Source organism: Aquarana catesbeiana, linkage group LG02, assembly GCF_042186555.1.
Source record: "Aquarana catesbeiana isolate 2022-GZ linkage group LG02, ASM4218655v1, whole genome shotgun sequence".
NCBI lineage: Eukaryota > Metazoa > Chordata > Amphibia > Anura > Ranidae > Aquarana > Aquarana catesbeiana.
This window is the reverse complement of record NC_133325.1, coordinates 18,760,206-18,786,307: the sequence shown is the minus strand read 5'-3', so window position 1 is coordinate 18,786,307 and position 26,102 is coordinate 18,760,206. Positions and strand designations below refer to the sequence as shown.

General features: G+C 44.0%; 2 protein-coding genes across 2 annotated transcripts in view; both read right to left on the bottom strand.

Moving 5' to 3' along the window:
• LOC141129606 (vomeronasal type-2 receptor 116-like) overlaps positions 1-24,155 on the bottom strand; it is a 113,668-nt gene extending 89,513 nt beyond the window's left edge. Inside the window, exons 1-2 of the mRNA XM_073617705.1 lie at positions 24,051-24,155; positions 23,500-23,954 (exon numbers count right to left, since the gene is read on the bottom strand). Of these exons, the coding sequence (XP_073473806.1) occupies positions 23,500-23,954; positions 24,051-24,155 (560 nt within the window). The remainder of the gene's footprint in view (positions 1-23,499; positions 23,955-24,050) is intronic.
• The window catches only part of LOC141126683 (uncharacterized), a 640,228-nt gene that overhangs the window by 362,189 nt on the left and 251,937 nt on the right, over positions 1-26,102 (bottom strand). The gene's annotated exons all lie outside the window — the stretch shown is intronic.

Here is a 26,102-nt window from a genome sequence, read left to right as displayed (position 1 = left end):
TCAACATCAGGGGGACTCAACGAACCGGGCCCTAGCGGAATTGTTCATATTAATGACAACTCGGCTTCACCACAGGTGGTATGGGATACCATGAAGGCCTTTTTGAGGGGATTTTTGCTCAAAACTATAATGCCCTGTACACACGATCGGACATTGATCGTACATTCCGACAACAAAATCCATGGATTTTTTCCAACGGATGTTGGCTCAAACTTGCTTTGCGTACACACGGTTGCACAAAGTTGTCGGAATTTCCGATCGCCAAGAACGCGGTGACGTACACCACGTATGACGAGACTAGAAAAGGCCAGTTCAGAACCAAGCGCGGCACCCTTTGGGCTCCTTTTGCTAATATCGTGTTAGTAGTTAGTTTGGTGAGAGATGATTCGCACTTTTTCAGACTCCTGGTTTTCAGATCGTTTTCTGCTGTTCAGTTTGTGCTTGTGGGTTTGTATCTGCTCTTCAGTGCGTGCAGCAAGCTACGCGTGACTCTGTCATTGTGTTCTTGTTCGTTCGTTACTGTTTTTCAGGTCGCTCTTCACAGGCCTTGCTGTTCTTCAGTGCGTTCTGTTACTTCGTTCTGAGCAGCCGACCGTTTTCTAGCCATGTTGCGTATACGTACTCCTCGTAGAGTTAATGCTGTGCAGGGGCTTGGTGTTGGGGTCCTTACCTTGACACAAGTCCAGTCCATGAACAGGGTGGTGAGGAGTTCATGGACCAAGAATTGGTTGCTCCAGCGTGATCAGTTCTGTCATATGCCTTTGCTCCATGAGATCCATGAGAATAATCCTGATGATTTCAGGAACTTTCTCCGGATGACGGACCCCGTATTTCACCGTTTGTTGGCTTTGCTGACCCCCCTATATCAGTAGGCAGGATACCTGCATGAAGTAAGCCATCACTCCGGAGCAGAGGCTGGTCACCACCCTGCGGTACTTGGCGATGGGGAGAAGCCTGCAGGACCTCAAGTTCTCGACAGGCATCTCCCCGCAGGCTCTGGGGATCATTATCCCAGAGACTTGTTCTGCCATCATCCAGGTACTGCAAAAGGAGTATATTAAGGTAAGATTTTTATCCTTTAATATCACATTTTATTGTATTTAATGTTTGCTAATATTTTGTAATTCTTTCCTCATTCCCTAATTACCATGATTATAATATGCTGTGAATGTCCCCTTTGTCCTCATGCATGCTGGATTTTTATGTAATTTTTTTTTTTGTCCTTCATACATATTTGCCTTCACTTACCTCCCCAGCACGGTCTGCTGGCCCTATATTCACCTCATGTAGTCACTTAACAATGTATTTTATCAGCTCCATAGTAGTGCTTTACCCCAAACACCCCCTAAAATTTTTTTAAATGTGATTTGTGCTTTAAATTCAGGCAGAGTGCCAGAGGCTTTTTTTGGGGGTCCCCAAATCATTTTGAACCCTCCCTCCCCCCAACTGCTAAGTCAGCTGATACCAATTCTCTATCTATCCTCAATCAATAGTGTAACTAAGGAGGGGTTCAAAGCAATACATATTATTTAGGCATTCATCTCTCAATGAAGTGGAGAGGGTTACCTGTCCAAGAGTTCCCCCCCTATAATGTTAGAAATGGCCCATGAGAGGGGGGGGAGGGGGAATCTGATAGGTGTACCTTATACTTTGGTTTTTAAAAACTCCCTCAAATAAATGTTATCTTGATTGTTGGGCAAGAATGTTTGTGTCTAATCAGATTTCCCTGTTTATGTGCAAAATGACTACATTGACTACATTTTTGTTTGACTCCACAGTTTCCTTCCACGTCACAGGAATGGCAGACTGTGGCCTCCCACTTTGCCCAGCGGTGGGACTTTCCTAACTGTGGAGGGACAATTAATGGGAAACACGTCCACATCGTCCCACCCCCCAACTCGGGGTCGTACTATTATAATTATAAGGGGTTCAATAGTATTGTGATATTATGAGTTTCTGTATGTGGACGTGGGGAAGAATGGCCGGATGTCCGATGGTGGAGTCATCGCCCAGACGGAGTTCTACAGGCGTCTCCAGAATGGCAGCTTGGACTTGCCACCTCCAGAAGACAATGTGGAAGGACTCCCATTCGTCTTCGTTGCTGACGAAGTGTTTGCACTGGGGGACCATCTTATGCGGCCATTCCCGATAAGGACCCTCACCCCGGACCAGAGGGTTTTTAATTACCAGCTGGCCAGAGCCAGAAGAGTGGTGGAGAACACGTTTGAAATTATGGCCAGCCAGTTCTGCCTATTTCTTACACCCATACACATGGCGGAGTACAAATTGAATCATATTGAATCATATTATCCTGGCATGCTGTGTTCTACACAACTTTTTACGGCAACATTCTGCCAACTATGCTGGCTCAGTTGGGCCTAAGGCTGGACTTCAAAATGAAACAACCCTGACAGCGCTTGAAAGTGGCCGTCCTGGCTTGCCCCCCCTGAGTTCCCGTGATGTTGGGATAAGATACCTTGAATTCTTTGCGGGTAGGGGGGCTATCAATATGCCAGACAATGTCTGAAACCTTTTTCAAATAAAAAAAACAAATAACTACTCAAATCTTTGGTGACATGCTTGTGTTTGTTTTAGCTGACCCTGAAATATGATGAGTCCTGAAAATGGCGTGATTGTGTAACCTTACAAAGCACTGGTGGGTGTTATTTACTAAAGGCAAAGACACTTTGCACTACAATTGCACTTGGATTTTACCTTAGGAAATAACACCCATTGTCACAGAAAACACCAATTAGAGCACCACAAAAGTGTTGGAGCATTGAAACAATAATCCACACATTCTTGATTAACAATTTTTTTAATACCAGCACAATCACATGTGCATTTAGAAAAGGTTTTTAAAACAAACCAACATGTTTGTTGTATAACAATTTTTGGGGTCACATTAGAAAAAGTAGAAATGTCCATTTAAGATAAAACAGGCATGTTTAAAACCAACAAGAAAGACACAAATCTTGAACTTACAAAGTTCACATTTGGTAGAACTTGAAGGCAATATCAGACATGAGTGTTTACAAATTGTGTTTGATATTGCGTTCAGATGGGGTGAAGTCACCCCAGGAAAAGCCAAATTTTGAAGATGCACACAAATTTACGAATGTCAACATGTGCTACCTGCCATCACGGGGGATTAAGGGACGTGTTTTGGGGGTGCAACCCCTTCTTCACAGCTACTTGATTATTGAGGAAGGGATTGCACCCCAAAAACAAGTCCATTGATCTCCCGTGATGGCAGATAGCACATGTTGACACACTGTGTGCATCTTCAAAATTTGGCTTTTCTCAAATTTGTCAAAAAATTTCAAAAATTTTTAGCACACAAAAAATCAAAGGGATTTTGAGGGGTTTTAAACTCACCCTAAAACATCAATGATGTTCTTCATTATTTGAAGAACATCGTTGATGTTTTTCTTGATGTTTTCCAAGTCCCTATTATACCCCATGATCTCCCCGATCAGGATCTGTGCACTTTCCGTGGTGAAAGGATCTGGATCCACAACATCACGATCACCTAAAAAGATAGAAACCAAAAAACACCATGTATTATAAATATGCCAGCATCCATCTCTTACCTGAGCCTGTGGTCGCAGACACTCACCTGTTGTGGTGCCAATTTCCACCACGTCTTCCTCCTCCTGCTCTGCTTGTTCTGGGTGGATTTCTCCTTCTTCCAGAGGTGGGGGGGTCTCTGGTCTCCTCGGATGAGGGGTGTCCTCCGAGTCTTTTCTCCCCTATGTAAAAAAAAATAGGTCTACTTAGCACACAGATATTTGATGGAAGAACTATAAATATGAAACATTGCTTGGAAGTGGGGTACAATTGTCTGTTTTGGCAGAGTTCAAAGATGTTGCATTTTTCTTGTCCTTTGTGAAGCTTCAATACTTACCTGTTTTGTACAAGCTTCACAGATGGAGACACCCCTATAGTATACACTGGAGCACCTGTGTGGGCCCCCTAATAAAAAGGGTGTTCTTGTGTCCCACACTAGTGCTCCTGTGTCCAGATGTGTAAACAGCTGCTGAGTGTCCTCTCCTTATACAGAATCTAGTTTGCATTTCATTCTAGTAACAAACCCATCTACACAACCAAACTAGTTTCACACAAGTAGGCCCTAAAAAATCTGGGCAAATGCATATGGCCAAAACAATGATGTTTTATAGGCCGAAAGAAAAATGTTTGATACGAACGAATAATGTGCCCATGAACATGAAAGTTGACATTTTAAACTGGATAACAGTTAAGAAAAGCACATGGAGCAGCACGAACGTAATAAACACAAAAAGATTAGGAACACAGCACAACTACTTACTTTTTTGCAGCACTCTCCGGATCTTTCTGGTCCGACCACCGCTTCCTGAGCTGATTTTTCGATCGACGTACCCCGAAATTCCGGTGCAGACTTTGACCACTTTCGCCATGATCTTAGCCTTTCTGACATTGGGGTTGGGGCAAGGTCCATACTTCCCGTCATAGTCGGCCTTCTTCAGGATGTCGACCATCTCCAACATCTCCCCAAAGGACATATTTGATGCCTTAAATCGTCTCCTTCTGGATCGGGACGTTTCTGCCTCCGGGCTTTCCTCCTCATCCTCCTCGTTGGTGTAATTATCAGACACCTGCTCTGACTCCGCCATGTGCTCTTCCCCACTGCGACGAACGAGAAGGGGCGGGGAATAGACTATAAAGAACGTCAGGGGCGGATGGAGTTTCATGCATGCGCAATGTCTATAAAGCGTAACCTGCGTGCGTAGTACGTATGATCTGTGAGCGGAGGAAGGAGTAACGGAGGCGCCGATCGTGATTGCGAAGGTAAGATTTACAATTTGGGCCTATACTGCTTCTAGATTGAGTCCTGTATTTGCACAAGTTTAGAAGACTTTAGGCTGACATTAGGGTTTGTCTTGTGTTGTGTCTTGCAGTGAAAATGGATATCTTGAAAGATAAGGACTTTATGCCAATCTTCATTGATATGTTCAGGGAGCTGCCCTGTCTATGGGAGATAAACCACCCTGAATATAAGAACCAAACAAAGAGGAAGGCAGCGCTGGATCAATTGCTGGAATTTGTGAAGACGGTGATCCCCACGGCAGACATCACCTATTTGAAGATCCTAATTGGTGGCCTGAGGAGCACTTATCTAAGGGAGCACAAGAAGTTCCAGGATTCCCAGAGATCCGGAGCTGCAGATGACATTTATGTCCCCAGGCTGTGGTACTATGACAAGTTGCATTTTCTGGCAGGTCAGACTGAACCCAGGTCAGCACTCTCCAATCTTCCTTCCAGGCTTTCTTCCCTCCCAGCTGAGGCTTCTGAAGCCCAACCTGGGCCTTCCAGGCAGCAACATGTGGAGGAGCCCAGCTTGAGGCAGGTATAGCATTCCTCTAAATCTTCATGGTTGTCCAATCAATGATGTTAACTAGATGTTAGTTAGGAGTACTAATTTATGATTGTGATTGATGATGCAAAAACTAAAACCACGTCCCTTTTTCAGAAAACAGGGAAGTCTCAACCAGGAGGTGGCCGGGCCAAGCAGGCTGCCTGATATCCAGGTCCCTCCCCTACACCTTCAAAGACAAAGTGGCAGGAAGAGGAGTAACCTGGAGGAGGCTGCTATAGGCCTCTTTTGGAAGGCTACAGAGGCCCTGAGAAGCCCCCACAGCATGGAGGAGGACTTTGCTGGCATAACTTCCTGCAAAATGCTGCAGATGGAGGAGGGCCAACGACTCCTATGTGAGTCCTTAATTTTGGAAGCTCTCAATAAGGGGTTGAGGGGCCAAATAACATGTGCTACCCACATTTGTAACCTCACACATAGTCCTCCTCCTCCTCCAGGTCCTACTCCTCCTCCTCCTCCTCCTCCTCCAGGTCCTACTCCTACTCCTGCCACATCTCCAACACCAGAGCCACAGCCGGGAAGGAAGTATGGAAAGAAGACCAGAGAGTGATGACCCTGGGTCCAGTCTGGTCTGGCAAAGGATGCAGGCTCTTGTAGTACCACAGCCTGGGGACATAGATGTCATCTGCTGCTTTCATGAACTCTGGGACTTCTGGACCAGACTTAACTCCCTTAGATATGGACTCCTCAGGCCACCAATTTTCCAGTAAAAGAATTGATGTCTGCCCTGGGGGTCCAAGGCTTCGCCAATTTATGATGTTTCTCCAGCGTTGCCTCCCTCTTTGTTTGGTTCTGAGCCCTTATTAAAGGATTTTTTATTTCAATTATACTCGCCTATGTGTGTTTTCCTTAAAAAAGGACAGTTTGTTTGTGAGGATTCAGCTACATTTCAAAAATACAATATGAAATTAACAAGGGACACCAACACCAAGCAATCTCCTTGAGATTAAATAATACAAGATAATAATGGTGTTGTGGTAACCTGACACATAAAACACACACAAAAATATTATGGAGTAAAACTAAAAATAAAATAAAACAAAGATCAGCCTTGAAAAAAATACAAACCCCCAAAAAAAAACAGCCTTGAAAAAAAAAAATAATAAAACAACAAAAAAGAAATTTGGTCAGATGTGACAAATCAAAATATATTGAGGGAATCATGATAAATAATAAAGAAAGAAGTTTGTGAGAAGTCTGTGTGAATATGAGCAACAAAACTACTTCATTCTTCTCACATTATAAAGAAGAAAGTGCGCTGTATTAAACCATTTTTTACATTGCAGCGTGACGAAAGTGCTGTATCCATTCCGAACGCTAATTTTACCAGACCGAGCTGTTCCGTCTCGGAATTTTTTCTGAGCATGCGTGGCACTTTGTGCTACGGAATTGTCCACACACGTTCGGAATTGACGTGATCGGATTTTGTTGTCGGAAAATTTTATAGCCTGCTCTCAAACTTTGTGTGTTGGAAAATCCGATGAAAAATGTCCGATGGAGCCCACACACGGTCAGAATTTCCGACAACACGCTCCGATCGCACATTTTCCATCGGAAAATCCAGCCTTGTGTACGGGGCATTCGTGTTTATAAAGAAACTAGCTGGAAACGGGAATCCCTGTTAGCAGCTGAGGCACAGCAGAAAGAAGCTCAGTATATTCAGGACCCCACTATCACTAATCGTAGGGCTTGGAAAGATGCACAATCATTATACAGACAGATCTCTATGAACAAGTCTGCGTGGTCTGGCTTTTTGTCCAGATGTCGTAGTTTTGAGCAGGGTGAAAAAACGGGTAGAATGCTATCTGTAATTGCAAAATCTCAGGAAAATACCAAATTTACTTCAGCTATTCGCACAGCAGGGGGACATATTTTTCAAGATCAGAATGAAATCCTACGATCTTTTGTTTCTTTCTATAGTAACCTATATCAAAATAAAACAAAATATTCCAAGACAAGACTTAAAAGAATTTTTAGATCCAATAAAACTCCCCTCTTTGTCGGTAATTTCTAAAGAGGAACTTGATGCTCCCCTGACCTTAGAGGAACTGGTCAGGGCAGTATCAGAAAGCCAAAACAATAAGGCGCCGGGTACTGATGGCCTACATTCAGAAGTATATAAACATCATGGGGAGGTTTTGCTTCCAGAACTATTGAAGGTTCTCAACCAAGCCTTAGAATCATTTAAGCTTCCAGATTCTATGAAGGATCCCTGTATCGTTGTATTAGCAAAAACTGGAAAGGACCCTCTGGCTCCGGAATCTTACTGCCTGATATCATTGTTGAACTCGGATGCTAAGATTCTGGCCACAGTCCTGGAAACAAGACTAAATAAACACATGCAGGGATTGATTCATAAAGATCAGTGTGGCTTTATCCCTACAAGATCTACGGCACTTAACCTGAGGAGGCTATACCTAAATATGCAACTACCATCTGATAACCCTGGGAGGAGAGCGATTTTGTCACTCGATGCTACGAAAGCTTTCAACAGCGTTGAGTGGACCTACCTGTGGGAAGTGATGGGTGCATTCGGCCTTGGGGAAAGATTTATGCAGTGGATTAAAATGCTATGTTCTGCCCCAAGGGCCTGTATGCAAATAAATGGTATGGTATCTGAATTTTTTTTATTATACAGAGGAACTAGACAGGGTCTCCTCTGTTATTTGCAATGGCCATCAAACCCCTGGCTGAAGCCATCCGACAATCAGAATCTATTTGTGGATTTATAAGAAGGAACGAGGAATGAAAAAATCTCACTATATGCAGACGACGCTCTGCTCTTTCTTGGGGATACAGATAAATCTTTAAGATCTTTAATGGCACTTATACAAAATTTTGGTTTGCTTTCTGGATATGTCATTGATTGGGACAAATCTTTCTTTCTCCCTTTAGATAACCCTAGTTTGTCCATATTAAGAGAGGTTCCTCAGGTTAAAATTGTTTTATCATTTAAATATTTGGGAATAATGATACATTCCAAGGTAGAAAATTATTTGATAGATAATTTATCCCATATTCTTACTAAATTCAACCTAAAGAGCATGCCATGGACTAAGCTGCCATTATTGGTGGTGGGTCGAGCAAATCTTATAAAAATGATCTGGGCCCCTCAAGTACTATATATTTTTCACAACTCACCGATATGGATACCTCTCAAATGGTTCAAAAAAATAGAATCAATTTTCCGAAGGTTACTATGGAAGGGAAAAAATCCCAGGATTAGGCAATCAATCCTCCAGAGAGAAAGGGATGGGGGCAGATTGGCAATACCTCATCCCAGACTTTACTTCATAGCCTCCCAGCTTCAGCATTTTGCAGGCTGGGGAGTTGTGAAGTGGGAGGACCCTATACAGACCCTACTGTTAAGTAACAGTTCTTATTATAACCTCCTGGCCCAGTTGGAATCTGGAGTCTTTGTTTATACCTGTAAGGGCCCAACAATGTCACTCATGAATAGAGTTTGGAAGGAAATGAGGAGTATAATGAAATTTGAAGGTGCCTCGGAGTATTCACCACTTTGGGGGAATAGGCAATATAAAGAACTAGGTAAACTGGAGGGATTCGAAAGCTGGCACTCTAAGGGGCTTCAATATATATCCCAGTTGTATTCACATAATGTTCTATGCTCCTTTCATGATTTGTAAGAATCTTTTCATTTACCCCATCATAGTTTTTTAAATACTTACAACTACGACATGCGGTTCAATCTCAATTTAAAGGGGAAAAGAAAGTAATAAAACCAATGCTACTTATAACTTTATTAGCACGGATGGCTGAAAAAAAAGGCTTGATCTCATTTCTATATGGCCAACTCACAAGTTCATATCAAGATGGGGGTGTCAGCCTGGGCAGAAGAGGGTGGGGGCTAGATATAGGGGATATTTCAGATGATACATGGCAAACAGTATTAGAAAGGGGACCCATAGTTTTATTGTCACCGGCACAATGTTTGAGACAATTATTTATAATATACAGAGTATATAGAACACCGGTCAAATTATTTAAGTGGGGCAGGCGTGATTCCCGGGACTGTCCACGGTGCCAAAAATCACCTGCTGATTTAATACATATGATGTGGAATTGTCCTAAACTGGCCAGATATTGGCGAGAGGTGGTGAATACAATTAATGAAGCCTTTAATACATATATCCATAAGGACCCAAAAATTTGCCTGTTGGGCTACCTTGATGAAGAACTTATGCCCCATGAGATTCTGATACCAGTTAGCAGATTATTGTTTATGGCACGAAAGCTAATTGCCCTAAGGTGGACATCTCCGAGTGCACCTTCTTTTGAGGAATGGCGCCTTCAGGTAAACGATAATATTTTGAAGGAACAACAGATCTATTGTAACAGAGGCATACCCAACTACCTGTACAAACTGTGGAAACCATGGATTTCGGTTCCACGGTTAGCCCCATCCTCACTGGCTTTCGCTGATCATTAGAAGGGCGGCCAAGTGTAGTTATGGATAGTAAATATAGTACCAGACGGAAAATGGAGGTAGTGGGTTAAATCGGTGGGTAGAGAAATAATTGATGACTTAAGCAGCTGGCAGAGGTAACTTTTTATAAAGGTGCAGATACACAGAATACTATGTTGGGCAGGATATGGAACAGTTAATTGATTTGCTTGAGGTTGGGTGTTAAAAAAAAAAATTATTGTTTTTTTTTCTCCCTCTTTTGTTTGTCTTTGTTATTTGTATGTTTATGAAGAATGTTGTTATTATTTGTGGCTAAATACTAAGAAAAAAAGAAAAACTCAGAATTTGCTGTGGTTTGACCATATGTAAGGTGTTAGAAATAAGTAATTTATGTACAAACTGTATAAGTGATAAGTGATGAAAAATTTACAATAAAGATAAGAAATTAAAAAAAATATATAATGCATGTCGGTTTTTGAGTTTAATACTACATCCATTGTACATAAATTGATTCTGATTCACAGTGATTCATATATAAATATGTATATGTAGCAAGGTCTCCGGCCTCCTTCAGTCTAATGAGAACCTTCAGGGCCAGAGATAGCCGACTTCCTTCATTATGTGGTGGGTCGTGAGGCATAGTGGGTGTAAGATGGATAAAGTTATTGGGCGTCAGACACTTCTTGAATGCAAAAGAGATGTTTATTTCTCTTACAATCTTTTATGAGGGGGCAAGAGGGTTAGGGTCAGGACCCCCTTAAGTAGTTGCAAGTTCAATTGACAGACCCCAAGAGTTCAATAGGAGGACAGCCGTGTAGGGAAAGGCCCCAGCAAGGCACAACATCTGCACATGCAGGAATGCTGTCTCCTATGGCAATAGTCTTTAACAGTTCCTAACTCAAAGCGTAACAGTTCTTTCAGCTTTACTACAACTTCTCCTTGTAGTTCTTCAACACACTGACCTCCCGGTCTCTCACTAGATCCACTGATTCACTAACTCTGAATCCCTTGAGCTCCTCCAATCTTTACAGTGGTATCTCCCTCAATTGTCACCCACGTTTCCCTGCTGGGTCCCTAGCTTGGCACTCCAGATACTTCTCAAGCTTCATCCCCAATGACCTGCTCGGTCCATGGCTTGACACACAAGGCTGCTCTGCAAACATCACCTCCGCTGGTTGGGTCCCTGACTTGATCACCGCCTGAAGTTTCCCGATTCTCCACCATGCCCGTTTGGTGAGAATGCTGCTCTGGTACTTGCTTCAGTTACTCACTGTGGTCCCTGTTAATAAGGTGGTTGGTCACTTAGTGGCGACAGCTTCTCCTCTACCTCTGACCACTGACAGGTTCTCCGGCGGGCAGAACCGTTGCTTCTGGTTGGACTGCAAGCCACAATCCCAACCCTGCACTGCTCTCTTGCTTCTGGATAGGCCCTCAGACAGTCTAGCAGCCATACGCCCCTGGGATAGGCCCAGTTTTTGGCCTAGCAGTGCAGGGCACATGACACACGTCCACCCAGACAGCCGTCCAGGTGGCACAGAACATAGATCACCTGACTCCACCCAAATATATAGGCTCTCCCAGTAGGCCAAGGAATTCAAGAAAACCCCTCCCCATTGGCTGAGATACCCCATACCCATAACCTGACCTTGAGTTGTCCTTCTCATATCTAGTACCACCAAGTGCCCGGCCACCTAGTGGTAGAATAGCAAAGTACAATAAGGCCAAACTTAGGGAGAAATCAATAGATCTCTAACAATCAACCAGTAGTTACTCCTGGATAGTAAATTTGTGAGGAGCATCCCTGCTTAAACTCCAGGGTGCTACATATATAAATGATGACATTGACTGAGTTTAACGTAACAGTGGAAATCACATTTGTAAATAATGTAAATGTGTGTGATTTTATTGTCTTAGTCTAGGGGGAGGTGCATTTCATGGTCCTCCCTTTTTTTTCCAGCAGAGGGACTCTAGTGACACTGAGATTGGCTTTAGCTTCTAGAGGTCCACTTTGCACTGGCCACCTGAACTGTATGTGAATGTCGCTGCCCTTGTGGCCTGATGTCATTAGACGCCTTGGACATGGCCCCATAACATCTCACCACAGGGTGGAATGGTCATATGGTGCAAGGTGTGTGACTTGTAAAGAGAGGAATCACTTTACATTATTTCAGCTCACACTCTGAGGGAGCCCTGTAGGACATTCCAGCAATAGGTGAGACTAGGTCTGTTGATGTTTGAATACTATGAGGGATGTGAGTAATCTACAAATAGGAACAATGTCCTTTCTCTCCTGTATTGAAGAATAGGTGAATATGTTATCCAAGTTTATTGGGACAACTTAAAATAAATGTTTTCTTCATCTGGTTTCTTATTTTCAAAGCACATCCTCAAGGTAGAACATTTCTTACAAAAAAACTTGTAATAATCAATGGAGTTATTAGTTGTAAAGCTTAGAATGGCGTATATCAGCCGAAATACACATCCCGATTTGAATAGAACAAAAATAGAGTAATGGGACTTTTAGGTTCAATAAAAATTTTATTGTTTTAATACAAGTTTAAACAGAAAAAAGCATGAATAAGACCGGGGCCTAACAGTAGGCATTCCGGTACACCAAGTACAAGTATATATTTAGGGAGGGGGGGGACAGCGAGCCTAGACCTAGTATTAGCATCACTTTCAGATGTATAAGGGTCCTATTATAGGGATGTTTGGACTCTCAGATTACATTTAACGTTGAGAGCCTATGCTTTAGTTTGTCTGAAGCAGAGTAATGCCTCCAGTTGCTCCAAATTAGGGATGAGCCAAACACCCCCCTGGTTCAGCACCAGAACCTGCGAACGGACCAAAAATTCGCACGAACGTTAGAACCCCATTGACGTCTATGGGACTCAAACGTTCAAAATCAAAAGTGCTCATTTTAAAGGCTAATTTTCATGGTATTGTCCTAAAAAGGGTTTGGGGACCCGGGTCCTGCCCCAGAGGACATGTATCAATGCTAAAAAAGTTGTAAAAATGGCCGTTTTTTCGGGAGCAGTGATTTAAATGATGCTTAAAGTAAAAAAAAAAGTTAAATATTCCTTTAAATATCGTACCTGGGGGGTGTCTATAGTATGCCTGTGAAGTGGCGCATGTTTCCCGTGCTTAGAACAGTCCCTTCACAAAATGTCTTTTTTAAAGGAAAAAAAGTCATTTAAAACTGCTTTAATATAATGTCGGGTCCTGGCAATATGGATGAAAGTCAATGAGACAAACGGCATGGGTACCCCCCAGTCCATTACCAGGCCCTTTGGGTCTTGTATGGATATTAAGGGGGACAACGCACCCAAATTAAAAAAAGGAAAGGTGTGGGGCCACTAGGCCCTATATACTCTGAACAGCAGTATACAGGCGGTGCAAACAAGACAGGGACTGTAGGTTTGTTGTTAAGTAGAATCTCAAGCAAATCTAAAAATAATAATGCGCCAACCCAAAACGTGAAAAAGAAGCAGCCAACACAACAATCGGACAAAATTGTGGTGAAATAACAAAAATAAAGTGTGGCGCTGGGAGAGCAAGAAAATAATATATTTTTATTTGTTCATTATTGAGCAAAGCCCGCCTGAATGTCTGTCTGGAGAGCAGTGATGCACAATAAAGTGTTTGGTGAAACAGGACTGTTCTAGTATATCCCATTAACTACCGTCAATATAGTATACATTGGTGAAAAAAAGTAAAATGAAACAGTATGGAGTGTAGTTACTAGAAAATAGCTAACACTCTAAAATAATATAAAAGAGTGATTATATGTGAAGTATGGAGTGTAGGTACTAGAAAATAGCTAACACTCTAAAATAATACAAAAAAGTGATTATATACGTGGAAAAATCAGTGAATCCATACTAGTGTTGCCTATAAGAGGAGACCCAATAGTGCAACAAACATGAAATAGGTAATAATAACCAGAAATAACAAATAATCCCAGTGTGGCTATTGCAACTAGAAAACTGTAGTACAAACAGGAATACAATAATAATTAATCTGTTTTGGACTTTTAGTTGCACTATTATTGTATTCCTGTTTGTACTACAGTTTTCTAGTTGCAATAGCCACACTGGGATTATTTGTTATTTCTGGTTATTATTACCTATTTCATGTTTGTTGCACTATTGTTAAGTAGAATCTGTTTGTAATTTTGAACGGGTACATTTTAACGTGTTTAGCTCCAGCCAAAAAATCTTTTTTAAGCTTTTTGGAAAACAAAGGGACATTTGATTTGCTGTCTGTGCTCCTCTTCAGAAGATTTCACCTCACTTTTTGTCCCAATGACAAATGTTTTTTGAAAATTTGGGTTTTTTTGTGAAACAAGGATTGGTGATAAAGCATCAGTGGAAAGGTGAAATGTTTTTCCCATATTAACTCTTACAGGAGAGTATTTCCCTTCCTAGGGGTAGATTTCATCTCACTTCCTGTTGTCTCCTTCCGTTTGTAAGTAGGAGTCGTTTGTAAGTTGGATGTTTGAAAGTAGGGGCCTGCCCTATATACTCAGCAGAAATTTGGGCCTTAGGTGTTGTTGTGGCCACAACACTGTAAGCCCTAACAGGGCCCTGCTGTGAAATATTAGATCAAGAATTGTAATTACATGCCCCTGTTGAACAGGGGCAGAAAAATTGGGCCTTTGGTGGTGGTGGTGGTGGTGCTGGTGCCATAACACTGTAAGTCCTCACTCGCTCTTGGTGGGTGCAGAAATGGGCCCTGCTATTAAATAATAGATCAAGAATTGTAATTACATGCCCCTATTGAACAGGGGCTGAAAAATTGGGCCTTAGGCACCGGTGCTGGTGCCACAACACTGCAACCCCTCACAGATACTCTAGTTGGAACGCAGGAACGAGCCCTGCTGCAAAGTATTGCATCAAAAATTGTAATTACACACCCCTGTTAAACAGGGGCTGAAAAATTGGGCCTTAGGCACTGGTGGCGGTGCCCAGAACCAAAAATGTTCTTACAAGCTATCAGCGTGATCATTGAGGAGGAAGAGGATAATTACTCAGGATAGTCACTCAGCATCAGCATAGGCAGTCTTTGAAGGGATTTGAGATTTCCAAAAAAATTATTCAGTTACATCAGCATCAGGTGCTTGGTAGCTGGTGGTGATCCAAGACTGATTCATCTTTATGAAGGTCAGTCAATCGACCGAGTCGGTGGACAGATGCACCCTGTGATCGGTTACAAAGCCTCCAGCAGCACTGAATGTGCGTTCCGAAAGAACACTGGATGCAGGACAGGCCAGTAGCTCAATTGCATACTGTGCAAGCTCTGGCCAGTGATCCATCCTCAAGACCCAGTAACCCAGAGGATTTTCGATGGGAAAGGTGTCCAAGTCAGATCTTGCCCCTAGGTATTCCTGCACCATGTAAAACAGACGCTGGCAATGATTGCTGGAACTGATCATACAATGGGGTTGCGGACTAAAAAATTGTCTGAGCGCTGATCGGTCAGATGGCCACCTCCTCCACCGCTCCCTCTTTGACTGCCCGAAGCCTCAGCAACACGTTGTCCAGAAACAGGAGTTTGTAACCTCCCAGTCTCTGGGAACGCGTTGTACAGACCTTTCTGCAAGGCCTCCTGAAGATGTTTCATCCTCTGCTCCCTCTGCAACGGCAAGATAAGGTCCTCAACCGTACCCTTGTAACATGGATCAAGGAGGGTTGCCAGCCAGTATTGGTCCTTCTCCTTGTTACCACAAATACCAGAATCCTTACGCAGGCTTTGCAGGATCAGGGAGGCCATGCAGCATAGGTTTGCTGAGGCATTCAGTCCGGAGTCCTCTAGTTCACTAAGGACGACATGGTCCGCAGCCACCTCCTCCCAGCCACGTACAAGTCCATGTGTTTCTTGGGACTGATCGCTTAAAGACTGCTGCTGATGCTGAGTGCCAGGCTCCACCTCCATACTGACACAATCCTCCTCCTCGTCCTCTTCCTGTGCACGCAGGAACATTGTCTGGTCAAAGGGGGCCTTGAGAGCTAAGGAAGTCCTCCTCTTCCTGCCTCTGTTCTGCCTCAAGTGCCCTGTCCATTATTCCACGCAGCGTGTGCTCCAACAGGTGGACAAAGGGGACAGTGTCACTGATGCATGCACTGTCACTGCTCACCATCCTCGTGGCCTCCTCAAATGGTGACAGGACAGTGCATGCATCCCTGATCATGGCCCACTGGCATGGGGAAAAAAAACCAAGCTCCCCTGACCCTGTCCTGGTGCCATAGTCGCACAGGTACTCATTGATCGCCCTCTGCTGCATGTGCAGCCACTGCAGCATGGCCAACGTTGAGTTCCACCTGGTAGGCATGTCACAGATTAGGCGGATCTTGGGCAGGTTAAACTCCTTTTGGAGGTCCACCAGCCGAGCACTGGCATTATATGACCGGCGGAAATGCACACAGACTTTCCTGGCCTGCCTCAGGACATCCTGTAAGCGCGAGTACCTGCCCAAGAACCGCTGTACCACCAAGTTAAGGACGTGAGCCAAACAGGGCACATGGGTCATTTGTCCCTGTCGGAGGGCAGAGAGGAGGTTGGTGCCATTGTCACAAACCACCATTCCTGCCTTAAGTTGGCATGGCGTCAACCACCTATGAACCTGCCCCTGCAGAGCTGACAGAACCTCTGCCCCAGTGTGGCTCCTGTCCCCCAAGTACACCAGCTCAAGCACCACATGGCATCTTTTGGCCTGCGTACTTGCGTAGCCCCTTGAACGCCTACAGAGCACCGCTGGTACCGAGGACAAATCACAGGAAGAGGCCATGGAGGAAGAAGAAGAGGAGGGGGTAGAGGAGAGAGGTGTGTCACAATCATTAGTAGTGGCATTTTGGAGGCGTGGTGATGGAACAACCTCCAACACTACTGCACCTTGTTCTGCATCCTTCCCAGCTGCCAGCAGAGTCACCCAATGCGCGGTGAAACTTGGGTAACGTCCCTGTCCATGCCTGCTGGACCATGAGTCAGCGGTAATATGCACCTTACCGCTGACTGCCCTGTCCAGCAAGGCATGGACATTGCCTTCCACATGTCAGTAGAGAGCCGGAATCGCCTTCCGTGAGAAAAAGTGACGTTTGGGTACCTGCCACTGAGGAACCGCACATTCCACAAACTCACGGAAGGGGGCAGAGTCTATCAACTGAAAAGGCAGCAGTTGAAGTGCTAGCAATTTTGCCAAGCTAGCATTTAACTGCTGGGCATGTGGATGGCTGGGAGCGAACTTCTTTCGGCGGTGCAGCAGCTGGGGCAGGGAAATTTGTGTGGTACAATCTGACGTCGGTGTACCGAAAGCAGATTGCCCACAAGTACTTGGCTGTGACACACTTAATTCTACACCTTCATTCCTCTCAGTGCAGGTCTCAGCGGGAGATGTTTTGGCCACGCGAGATACGCTTAAGACATATGTTGCAAATAGCAGCGGTGCGGTCTGATGCACTCGTCTCAAAAAAGGCCCACACCAAAGAACTTTTTGAATAACGCGCAGAGACTGCAGCGCCCTGCACATGCGGAGCTTTGGGGTGTGATGCAGTCAGTGTGCTGCCCTTAGGCTGGCCCATGGAGGGCATCCTGCCTCATTGGTGATGTGCCTCCTCCTCCTCCTCTCTCCTATCAGGCACCCACGTTGAGTCAGTGACCTCATCATCCCCTCCCTCCTCATCACTGGAGCAAACCTGGCAGTATGTTGAAGCAGGGGGAGCATGACTGCCAGATTACTGTCCTTCTTGGCACCCCCTCTGTCCGTGCTCACGTTACTGCCTTCATCTAGCTCAGTATCATCATCAGAGCCTTCCAAACGCTGGGCATCCTCCTGGAGCCAAAAAATAACTTGTAGCTTATTTAGCTGCCTGCAGTAGTGATAGGATCAGGAAAACACCACCAACCTTCTACAGGTAGCTTTAGGTGAACACTGTGCAGAGCTCGACAAAAAATAACTTGTAGCTTATTTAGCTGCCTGCGGTAGTGATAGGATCAGGAAAACACCACCAACCTTCTACAGGTAGCTTTAGGTGAACACTGTGCAGAGCTCGTACTACACTAACTTGTAGCTTATTTAGCTGCCTGCGGTAGTGATAGGATCAGGAAAACACCACCAACCTTCTACAGTTAGCTTTAGCTGAACACTGTGCAGAGCTCGCAAAAAAATAACTTGTAGGTTTAGCTGAACACTGTGAGGAGGACGCACTACACTAACTTGTAGCTTTAGCTGAACACTGTGCAGAGGTCGCACTACACTAACTTGTAGTTTTAGCTGAACACTGTGAGGAAGACGCACTACACTAACTTGTAGCTTTAGCTGAACACTGTGCAGAGGTCGCACTACACTAACTTGTAGTTTTAGCTGAACTCTGTGAGAAGGACGCACTACCCTAACTTGTAGCTTTAGCTGAACACTGTGCAGAGGACGTACTACACTAACTTGTAGCTTTAGCTGAACACTGTGCAGAGGTCGCACTACACTAACTTGTAGTTTTCGCTGAACACTGTGAGGAGGACACACTACACCAACTTGTAGTTTTAACTGAACACTGTGAGGAAGACGCACTACCCTAACTTGTAGCTTTAGCTGAACACTGTGCAGAGGTCACACTAAACTAACTTGTAGCTTTAGCTGAACACTGTGAGGGGGATGCACTACACTAACTTGTAGCTTTAGCTGAACACTGTGCAGAGGTCGCACTACACTAACTTGTAGTTTTAGCTGAACACTATGCAGAGGTTGCACTACACTAACTTGTAGTTTTAGCTGAACACTGTGAAGAGAACGCACTACCCTAACTTGTAGCTTTAGCTGAACACTGTGCAGAGGTCACACTAAACTAACTTGTAGCTTTAGCTGAACACTGTGAGGAGGACGTACTACCCTAACTTGTAGCTTTAGCTTAACACTGTGCACTACACTAACTTGTAGCTTTAGCTGAACACTGTGCAGAGGTCACACTAAACTAACTTGTAGCTTTAACTGAACACTGTGAGGAGGAAGCACTACACTAACTGTAAATAGTCTAGCTGCCTGACTGTGGTATTAATAGGATCAAAAGAACACCAGCAATTTTCTTCAGGTAGCTGTAAATACTGTAACAAGACAAGCCTGCCTGTCAGTAGGAAGATAACAGGAACGGATCTAGCTAAACTGAATACAGTATATATATAGCTAACTCAAATGAAATGACACTGTCTCTCTTTCTCTCTAAGCACGTCGGAACACACTACACAGGGCCGCCGTGCAGGCGGCCTTATATAGTGTGGGGCATGTTCTAAACCCCCTGAGCCATAATTGGCCAAAGCCACCCTGGCTTTGGCCAATTACAGCTCTCTCTACCGACGGCGCTGTGATTGGCCAAGCATGCGGGTCATAGTGCATGCTTGGCCAATCATCAGCCAGCAATGCACTACGATGCCGCAGTGAATTATGGGCCGTGACGCGCCATACGAATTTGGCGTGAACGGCCCATATCGTTTGCAATTCGATGAACGATCGAACAGCCGATGTTCGACTCGAACATGCGTTCGACTCGAACACAAAGCTCATCTCTACTCCAAATAAAAGAAAACTTTGCTTGTTTATCTAATACCTTGGCTTGCATTTCTTCCATGAGCATTACATTGTTTATTTTGTTTACCCATTCTACAAGGGATGGGGGGACGATAGTTTTCCAATGTCTGGGGATCAACTGTCTCCCTGCACTGAGGAAAAATTTTAGGAGGCTATGTTTTTGTGATTTAATAGTACCAGGGAGTATAGAGAGAAGAGCAATGGTAGGAGAGGGTGTAAGCGGTTTATCGTATTTATCTGTGTATATCTGGAAAATTTGTGTCCAAAAAGGGAGAAGCACATCTCATTCCCACCAAATGTAAATGTACGTACCTTTCGCTGAGTTACATCTCCAACAAATATCAGAGGTTGAAGGAAATATAATCCTGAGAGTGGATGGAACCCGATACCACCTTGATACTAGTTTATAGTTTTTTTCCTGAGTATAGCTCGAGATGGCTAATTTACGAGTGAAAAGGAAGGCTTTACCCCATTCAGCTTCTGTTATGTCTCTCCCGAGTTCCTCTGACCAGGTTTTGTTATATTTAGGTAAGGATCCATGAACGCGGTCCAGAACCAATTTGTATATTAATGATAAGGTGTGTCTAGGAGTCTCCGAGAGTGTGCATAATTGCTCAAAACCAGTCAGTGGTCTATGGATTTGTTTGAAGTCGTGGAGTTGTTTACAATAGGTATTCAAGTGTAGATGTGTAAGCCATGTTACCTTAGGGGATATGGTGATTTGGTTTGTAAAAAATGTACCTAGAGTGTTGTGTACAAATTGTCTGGCTGTGGGCAAGGAAACTCTATTGTAATCGTCTAGGGTTAGAATAGAGTTGCCTTCGGGGAAGGCAGGATTGTCGAATAGGGGGGTGAGAGGGCTCGGTTCAGAGGATAAGGAGTAACTCTCCCTCTTACGATACCAGATTGCCAAAGCATCTCTGGTAAGAGGGGACACTCCTGCTAATGATTTGTATGTCTGACCATAGCCCCATAAGAGAGCACGAAGATCAATTGAGGACAAGTCCTGTTCCACAAGGGTGGAGGCTTTGATCAGCGGGTGGGGGAACCACTCCAGGATACGGGAGAGCACTGTCGATGTATGATAGAGTTCAAAATCAAGCAGGCCAACTCCTCCTTTAGTGGTAGAGGAGCATAGGAGTTTATGTTTCAGTCTAGGGTGGTTTCCCTGCCATACAAATCGAATTGCCATGGATCGAAGGGTGCGAAAAAAATGCCACAGGAAGGGCATTTGGGAGGGCTTGGTATAAATAAAGTAACTTGGGGAGAATATCCATTTTTAGTACGTTCATACGACCAAACCAGGACATTGGTAAGGCCATACGGGTTTCAGTGAGGCGTCTGAGTTTTGTTAGTAGTGGGCTGAAGTTCAGGGCGTATATATCTGATGTTCGTTTCAGAATGGCTGTTCCTAAGTACGATATGGAGTTTGTCTGCCATTGAAAGGAGAAGTTGGCTTTAAGGGAAAAAAGGGTGGCATGCGACAGGGATAGATTTAGTGCCTCTATTTTAGTGATATTTAATTTGTAATTACTAAAACAGCTAAACCGATCAATCTCAGCTAATATAGATGGTATGCTAATATGTGGTTGGGTTACATAAAGTAGGTCATCTGCATATAGGGAGAATTTACACTGGGAAGTGGGGGATTGAATATCGTGTATGTTGGGATTAGCTCTGATAGCTTGGGCCAGATGTTCAATTACCAAGGTGAACAAGAGCGGGGAAAGAGGACAGCCCTGCCTGGTACAATTGGTAATCGTGAATTTTTCTGATTGGGTGCCGTTTACTGTACCAATGGTTTGGAGTACAGGAACATAATGCATGTAAGCATTCTTGGGCCTAAACCTAACTGGGAGAGGGTAGCAGATAGGAAGGGCCAACTGACCCTGTCGAAGGCCTTTTCTGCGTCACATGAGAGTAGACAGGTCGGTATGTGGTTGCGTTGGGCATATGCCATAAGGTGTATGGTTTTGGTGGTGTTGTCCCTGGCTTCACGTCCAGGGACAAAGCCCACCTGATCCTTATGAATCGTCTCGGGCAGTAAAGGAGATAAGCGATTCGCTAGGATCTTTGCATATAATTTCAAATCTATTTTCAAAAGGGAGATTGGTCTATAATTGGGGTATAAGGAGGGGTCTTTACCTGGCTTTGGGATAACAACTATTTGGGCTTGAAGCAAAGTAGGGGAAGGAGCAAGACCTCCATCAATGGCATTAAATGCTTTTGCTAATAGAGGTGCTAATTGGAGAGTGAACATCTTATAAAAGCATGAGGAAAACCCATCAGGGCCGGGGCTCTTTCTGTTTTTAAGATTTTTTATGGCAAGGAGAAAGTCTGTTTCGGAAAGAGCAGATTCCAATTCCTCCGTGCCGGATGTTGGGAAGGGTGGGAGTGCCGTTTCCTGTATGTATGAAGGGAGGTCCTGTGAGTGAGGTGAGGGCAATGAAATTCGTGGGGTAAGATTATATAAAGTAGAATAGTATTGGCGGAATTCTTCGGCTATGGCCGAGTTGTTCAGTAATTTACCTTTAGTTAAGGAGTTAACGACCTGAATTGGCTTACGGGTTTGTCGGGGTTGGAGTGTACTTGCCAGATGTCTACCACAGTTATTGGCTTGGGAATAGTGGACGAATCGCCCTTTATCTCTCGCTACTAAGGAGTAGGGATGAGCCAAACACCCCCCTGTTCGGTTTGCACCAGAACATGCGAACAGGCAAAACATTCGTTTGAACACGCGAACACCGTTAAAGTCTATGGGACACGAACATGAATAATCAAAAGTGCTAATTTTAAAGGTTTATATGCAAGTTATTTTCATAAAAAGTGTTTGGAGACCTGGGTCCTGCCCCAGGGGACATGGATCAATGCAAAAAAAGTTTTAAAAACGGACGTTTTTTCGGGAGCAGTGATTTTAATAATGCTTAAAGTGAAACAATAAAAGTGTAATATCCCTTTAAATTTTGTACCTGGGGGGTGTCTATAGTATACCTGTAAAGGGGCACATGTTTAGAACAGTCTGAGAGCAAAATGACATTTCAAAGGAAAAAAAGTAATTTAAAACTACTCGCGTCTATTAATGCATTGCCTGTCCGAAGTTCATTGATAAAAACGGCATGGGAATTCCCCACAGGGGAACCCCGAACCAAAATTTAAATAAAAAAAAACTTGTGGGGGGTCCCTCTAAATTCCATACCAGGCCCTTCAGGTCTGGTATGGATATTAAGAGGAACCCCGGCCAAAATGTAAAAAAAAAAATTGTCGTGGGGTCCCCCTCAAAATCTATACCAGACCCTTCAGGTCTGGTATGGATTTTAAAGGGGAACCCCATGCCAAAATTTTTTTTAAAAATGGCGTGGGGTCCCCCTAAAGATCCATACCAGACCCTTATCCGAGCACACAACCTGGCAGGCCGCAGAAAAAGAGGGGGGATGAGAGAGCGCCCCCCCCTCCTGAACCGTACCAGGCCACATGCCCTCAACATTGGGAGGGTGCTTTGGGGTAGCCCCCCAAAACACCTTGTCCCCATGTTGATGAGGACAAGGGCCTCATCCCCACAACCCTGGCCGGTGGTTGTGGGGGTCTGCAGGCGGGGGGCTTATCAGAATCTGGAAGCCCCCTTTAACAAGGGGACCCCCAGATCCCAGCCCTCCCCCCTGTGTGAAATGGTAAGGGGGTACAAAAGTACCCCTACCATTTCACAAAAAAACTGTCAAAAATGTTAAAAATGACAAGAGACAGTTTTTGACAATTCCTTTATTTAAATGCTTCTTCTTTCTTCTTTCTTCTATCTTCTATCTTCCTTCGGTTTCTTCCTCCATCTTCTTCGTCTTCTGGTTCTTCTGGTTCTTCTGAACCTGTGAAGAAAAAATGTGGTTAAACAGGGAATGAGGAACAGAGGGTCATCCATCGGCTGCTCTAGAGGCATTCGATTTAGAACGTTTGCTCTTCTTAGTCTTCTTTTGCCAGCCTGTGGCAGCTTGAAAACCTGGGGTGGCAGGCCAGTCCAGTATGGGAATCTGTGGCAACTCAAATGTTCCAAGGAATTTTGGGAGATCACACAATGTGTGGAATGTTGCTGACTTTCCTTCGTGGGATGCAAAAAGATTGTATTGGAAACCCCAGCGACATTTTATTTGCTTTTCTTGAAGGGCACTTGTGAGGGGTTTCAGAGCTCTCCGCATGTCGAGTGTCAGTTTGGAGACGTCTGGGAGTAAAGACACTGGGGTCTCATTGAAGTAAATGGCGTCTTGGACTCTTGCCGCTTTCATGATTGTGTCTTTAATCGCATAGAAGTGTAATCTGCAGATGAAGTCTCTGGGATGCTCCAGGTTAGGGTTCTTAGGGCCAAGGGCTCTGTGAACACGGTCTAGCTCTAGAGGGGCATCTTTATCCTTGTGGAGCAGATTGTTAAATATAGCGATGACTGCAGGGGCCAAGTCTGTAGTTTCTACCGACTCTGGTAGGCCGCGGATACGTATGTTATTACGTCTGGCTCTATTTTCCTGGTCATCCTGGTGGTACATTAGTTGCTGAATCTGTAATGTATGTTCAAAAAGAATGACTTCATGTGCTTGGAGTGTGGAGGTATTCTCCTTCACATCGTGCTCCACTTATTCCAGCCTGTTTGTTACATCTTTGCGTAACTCAGTGATTTCCTGCTTGTATGAACGCTCAAGTCTCTGTACATAGGCTTCAAAGTCATGCTTGGTAGGGAGGGCCTTAATGTAGGCTTCCATGTCCCATCCACCATAGGATCTGTGTGAGTCTGGGAAATGGCAGGCCGAACGAACCGAGGCGTTATCCATCTGGAGGGGACCTGGCACGCTGTCTGGTTTTCATATGAGATGTGGAGCGCTGTGAAGCAGCTCCCGTGAGGCTGCGTGTGTGCCTGAGGTCCAGGCCGGCGCCATCTTGGATGAGGGGGGGTCACGCTGTGTCTGTCCCAAGTGGGTGAAAAAGCGATCAATTTCACCCTCGTTGTGTGGTTCGGGAGTGCGGTGTCCCTCTCCCCCTCCTTTCCTCCCTATTACCAACCTGTTTGCAGCATCTAGAAAGGGCTGAGAGCCTCGTTTGTTTTGACTCGTGCGGGAGCTCCAGGCAAACACGTCCTGCTACTCCATACGCTAGGCCACGCCCCCGTAATGGAACTTTTAGATGCTGAAACTTCCTAATGGAATAATATATGACACGGTGATGTATAAAAATAACATTTTATTAAATACATAAAAATGTCTTATATCGTTTAAAACATGTGTAACAAAAAAATGAAAGCAAAATCTGTATACACCCATAAACAGCCCCTACAACAAGGTAAGCAATTTCCTCAATAGTCACAAAAATGTGTGATCATGAACTATGATAAACACTCAGGACCAAAGTATGAGAAAAGAGACACAGCCTTTAATTGTAAACTTTAATGGAGGGTTTCAATAGTCTCTACAGGTCTCAGAAGTGATTAGAGCTTGCTAGATGTTTACTTTCTTCTAGGTTGAGGTGGATGGACTGAATTACATATTTTTCCTTGTCAAAAGAAGTTTATTGAGTATACAATATTATAAAGATACATAAAGTAAGTTTACAAGGATCTATAAAGTAAGCTCATTGTTTTACAGTAGGGTTTATATAGGTAAATATCATGAAATTTCAAATATTAAACATTGGGTTCACATAAACCTAAATTAAATATATATATAATTTCCTTAGTTACTTTTGTAGGTATTTAAATGATTTATACCTACTATACATATTGTTTACAAGTAGAGTGTATATGAATTACATATTTTTCAATCCATAACTATGGTTAAAACATGTATATGGTTGAAAGGAATGTCTGAATTTTATTGTAGATCTCAATGGATCATTCTTAAATTACTTCAAGAATGTGTGGCCATTAGTATACTAGCACCTTGAGATCCTTAAAGTGGTTCTAAAGGATCAAGGTTTTTTTACCTTTGTGCATTCTATGCATGAAGGTAAAAACCTTCTCTGTGCAGCAGTCCCCCCTCCCTAATATTTACTTCAGCCGAATCGTCCTCCAGCGAACAAGAACCTCGGCTGTCAGCGGACTCTCCCTCCTCATTTGCTGATACAGCAATGGCTCCTGCTGCTGTCACAAGCGTAGCTGCTCTTGGGGCACTTGGCAAAAGGGAGGGGCCAGGAGCGCCAGCAGACGAGCCAAGAATAGGAGGATCCGGGATGCTCTGTGCAAAACCACTGCATAGAGCAGTGATTTTGAAAAAAATCTGAAGCTTTAATATCAGTTTAAAAGATCTGGTGGAGGCTTATCAAGACAAATGTCTCTATTTGTCAGATCCTGCTGATACAGTCACAGTGGCAGTCCTGGATTTGAAATTACAGGCCCTACTACAGGATCTGATATGTAACCATGCCAAAGAAGTTGGGAAAATTGCTCAGGGGGGAAATCGATCAGTTAGGTTCACGAACTGACACGTTAGAGAACAAATTTGATGAAATAATACAATATGTACATGTCCTAGAAGAGGACAATGCCGCTTTCAAACATACTGTCTCCCAGATCCGATCCAACAAGAAGACTTGGAAACTAGGGAACGTCGTCAAAACGTAAGGATCCGCGGAGTCCCTGAAACTATAAATGATAAGGAATTGCGTGCCTACCTCCTGGGTCTCTTTGTTACTCTGGCTCCACACATAGCAGATATTGA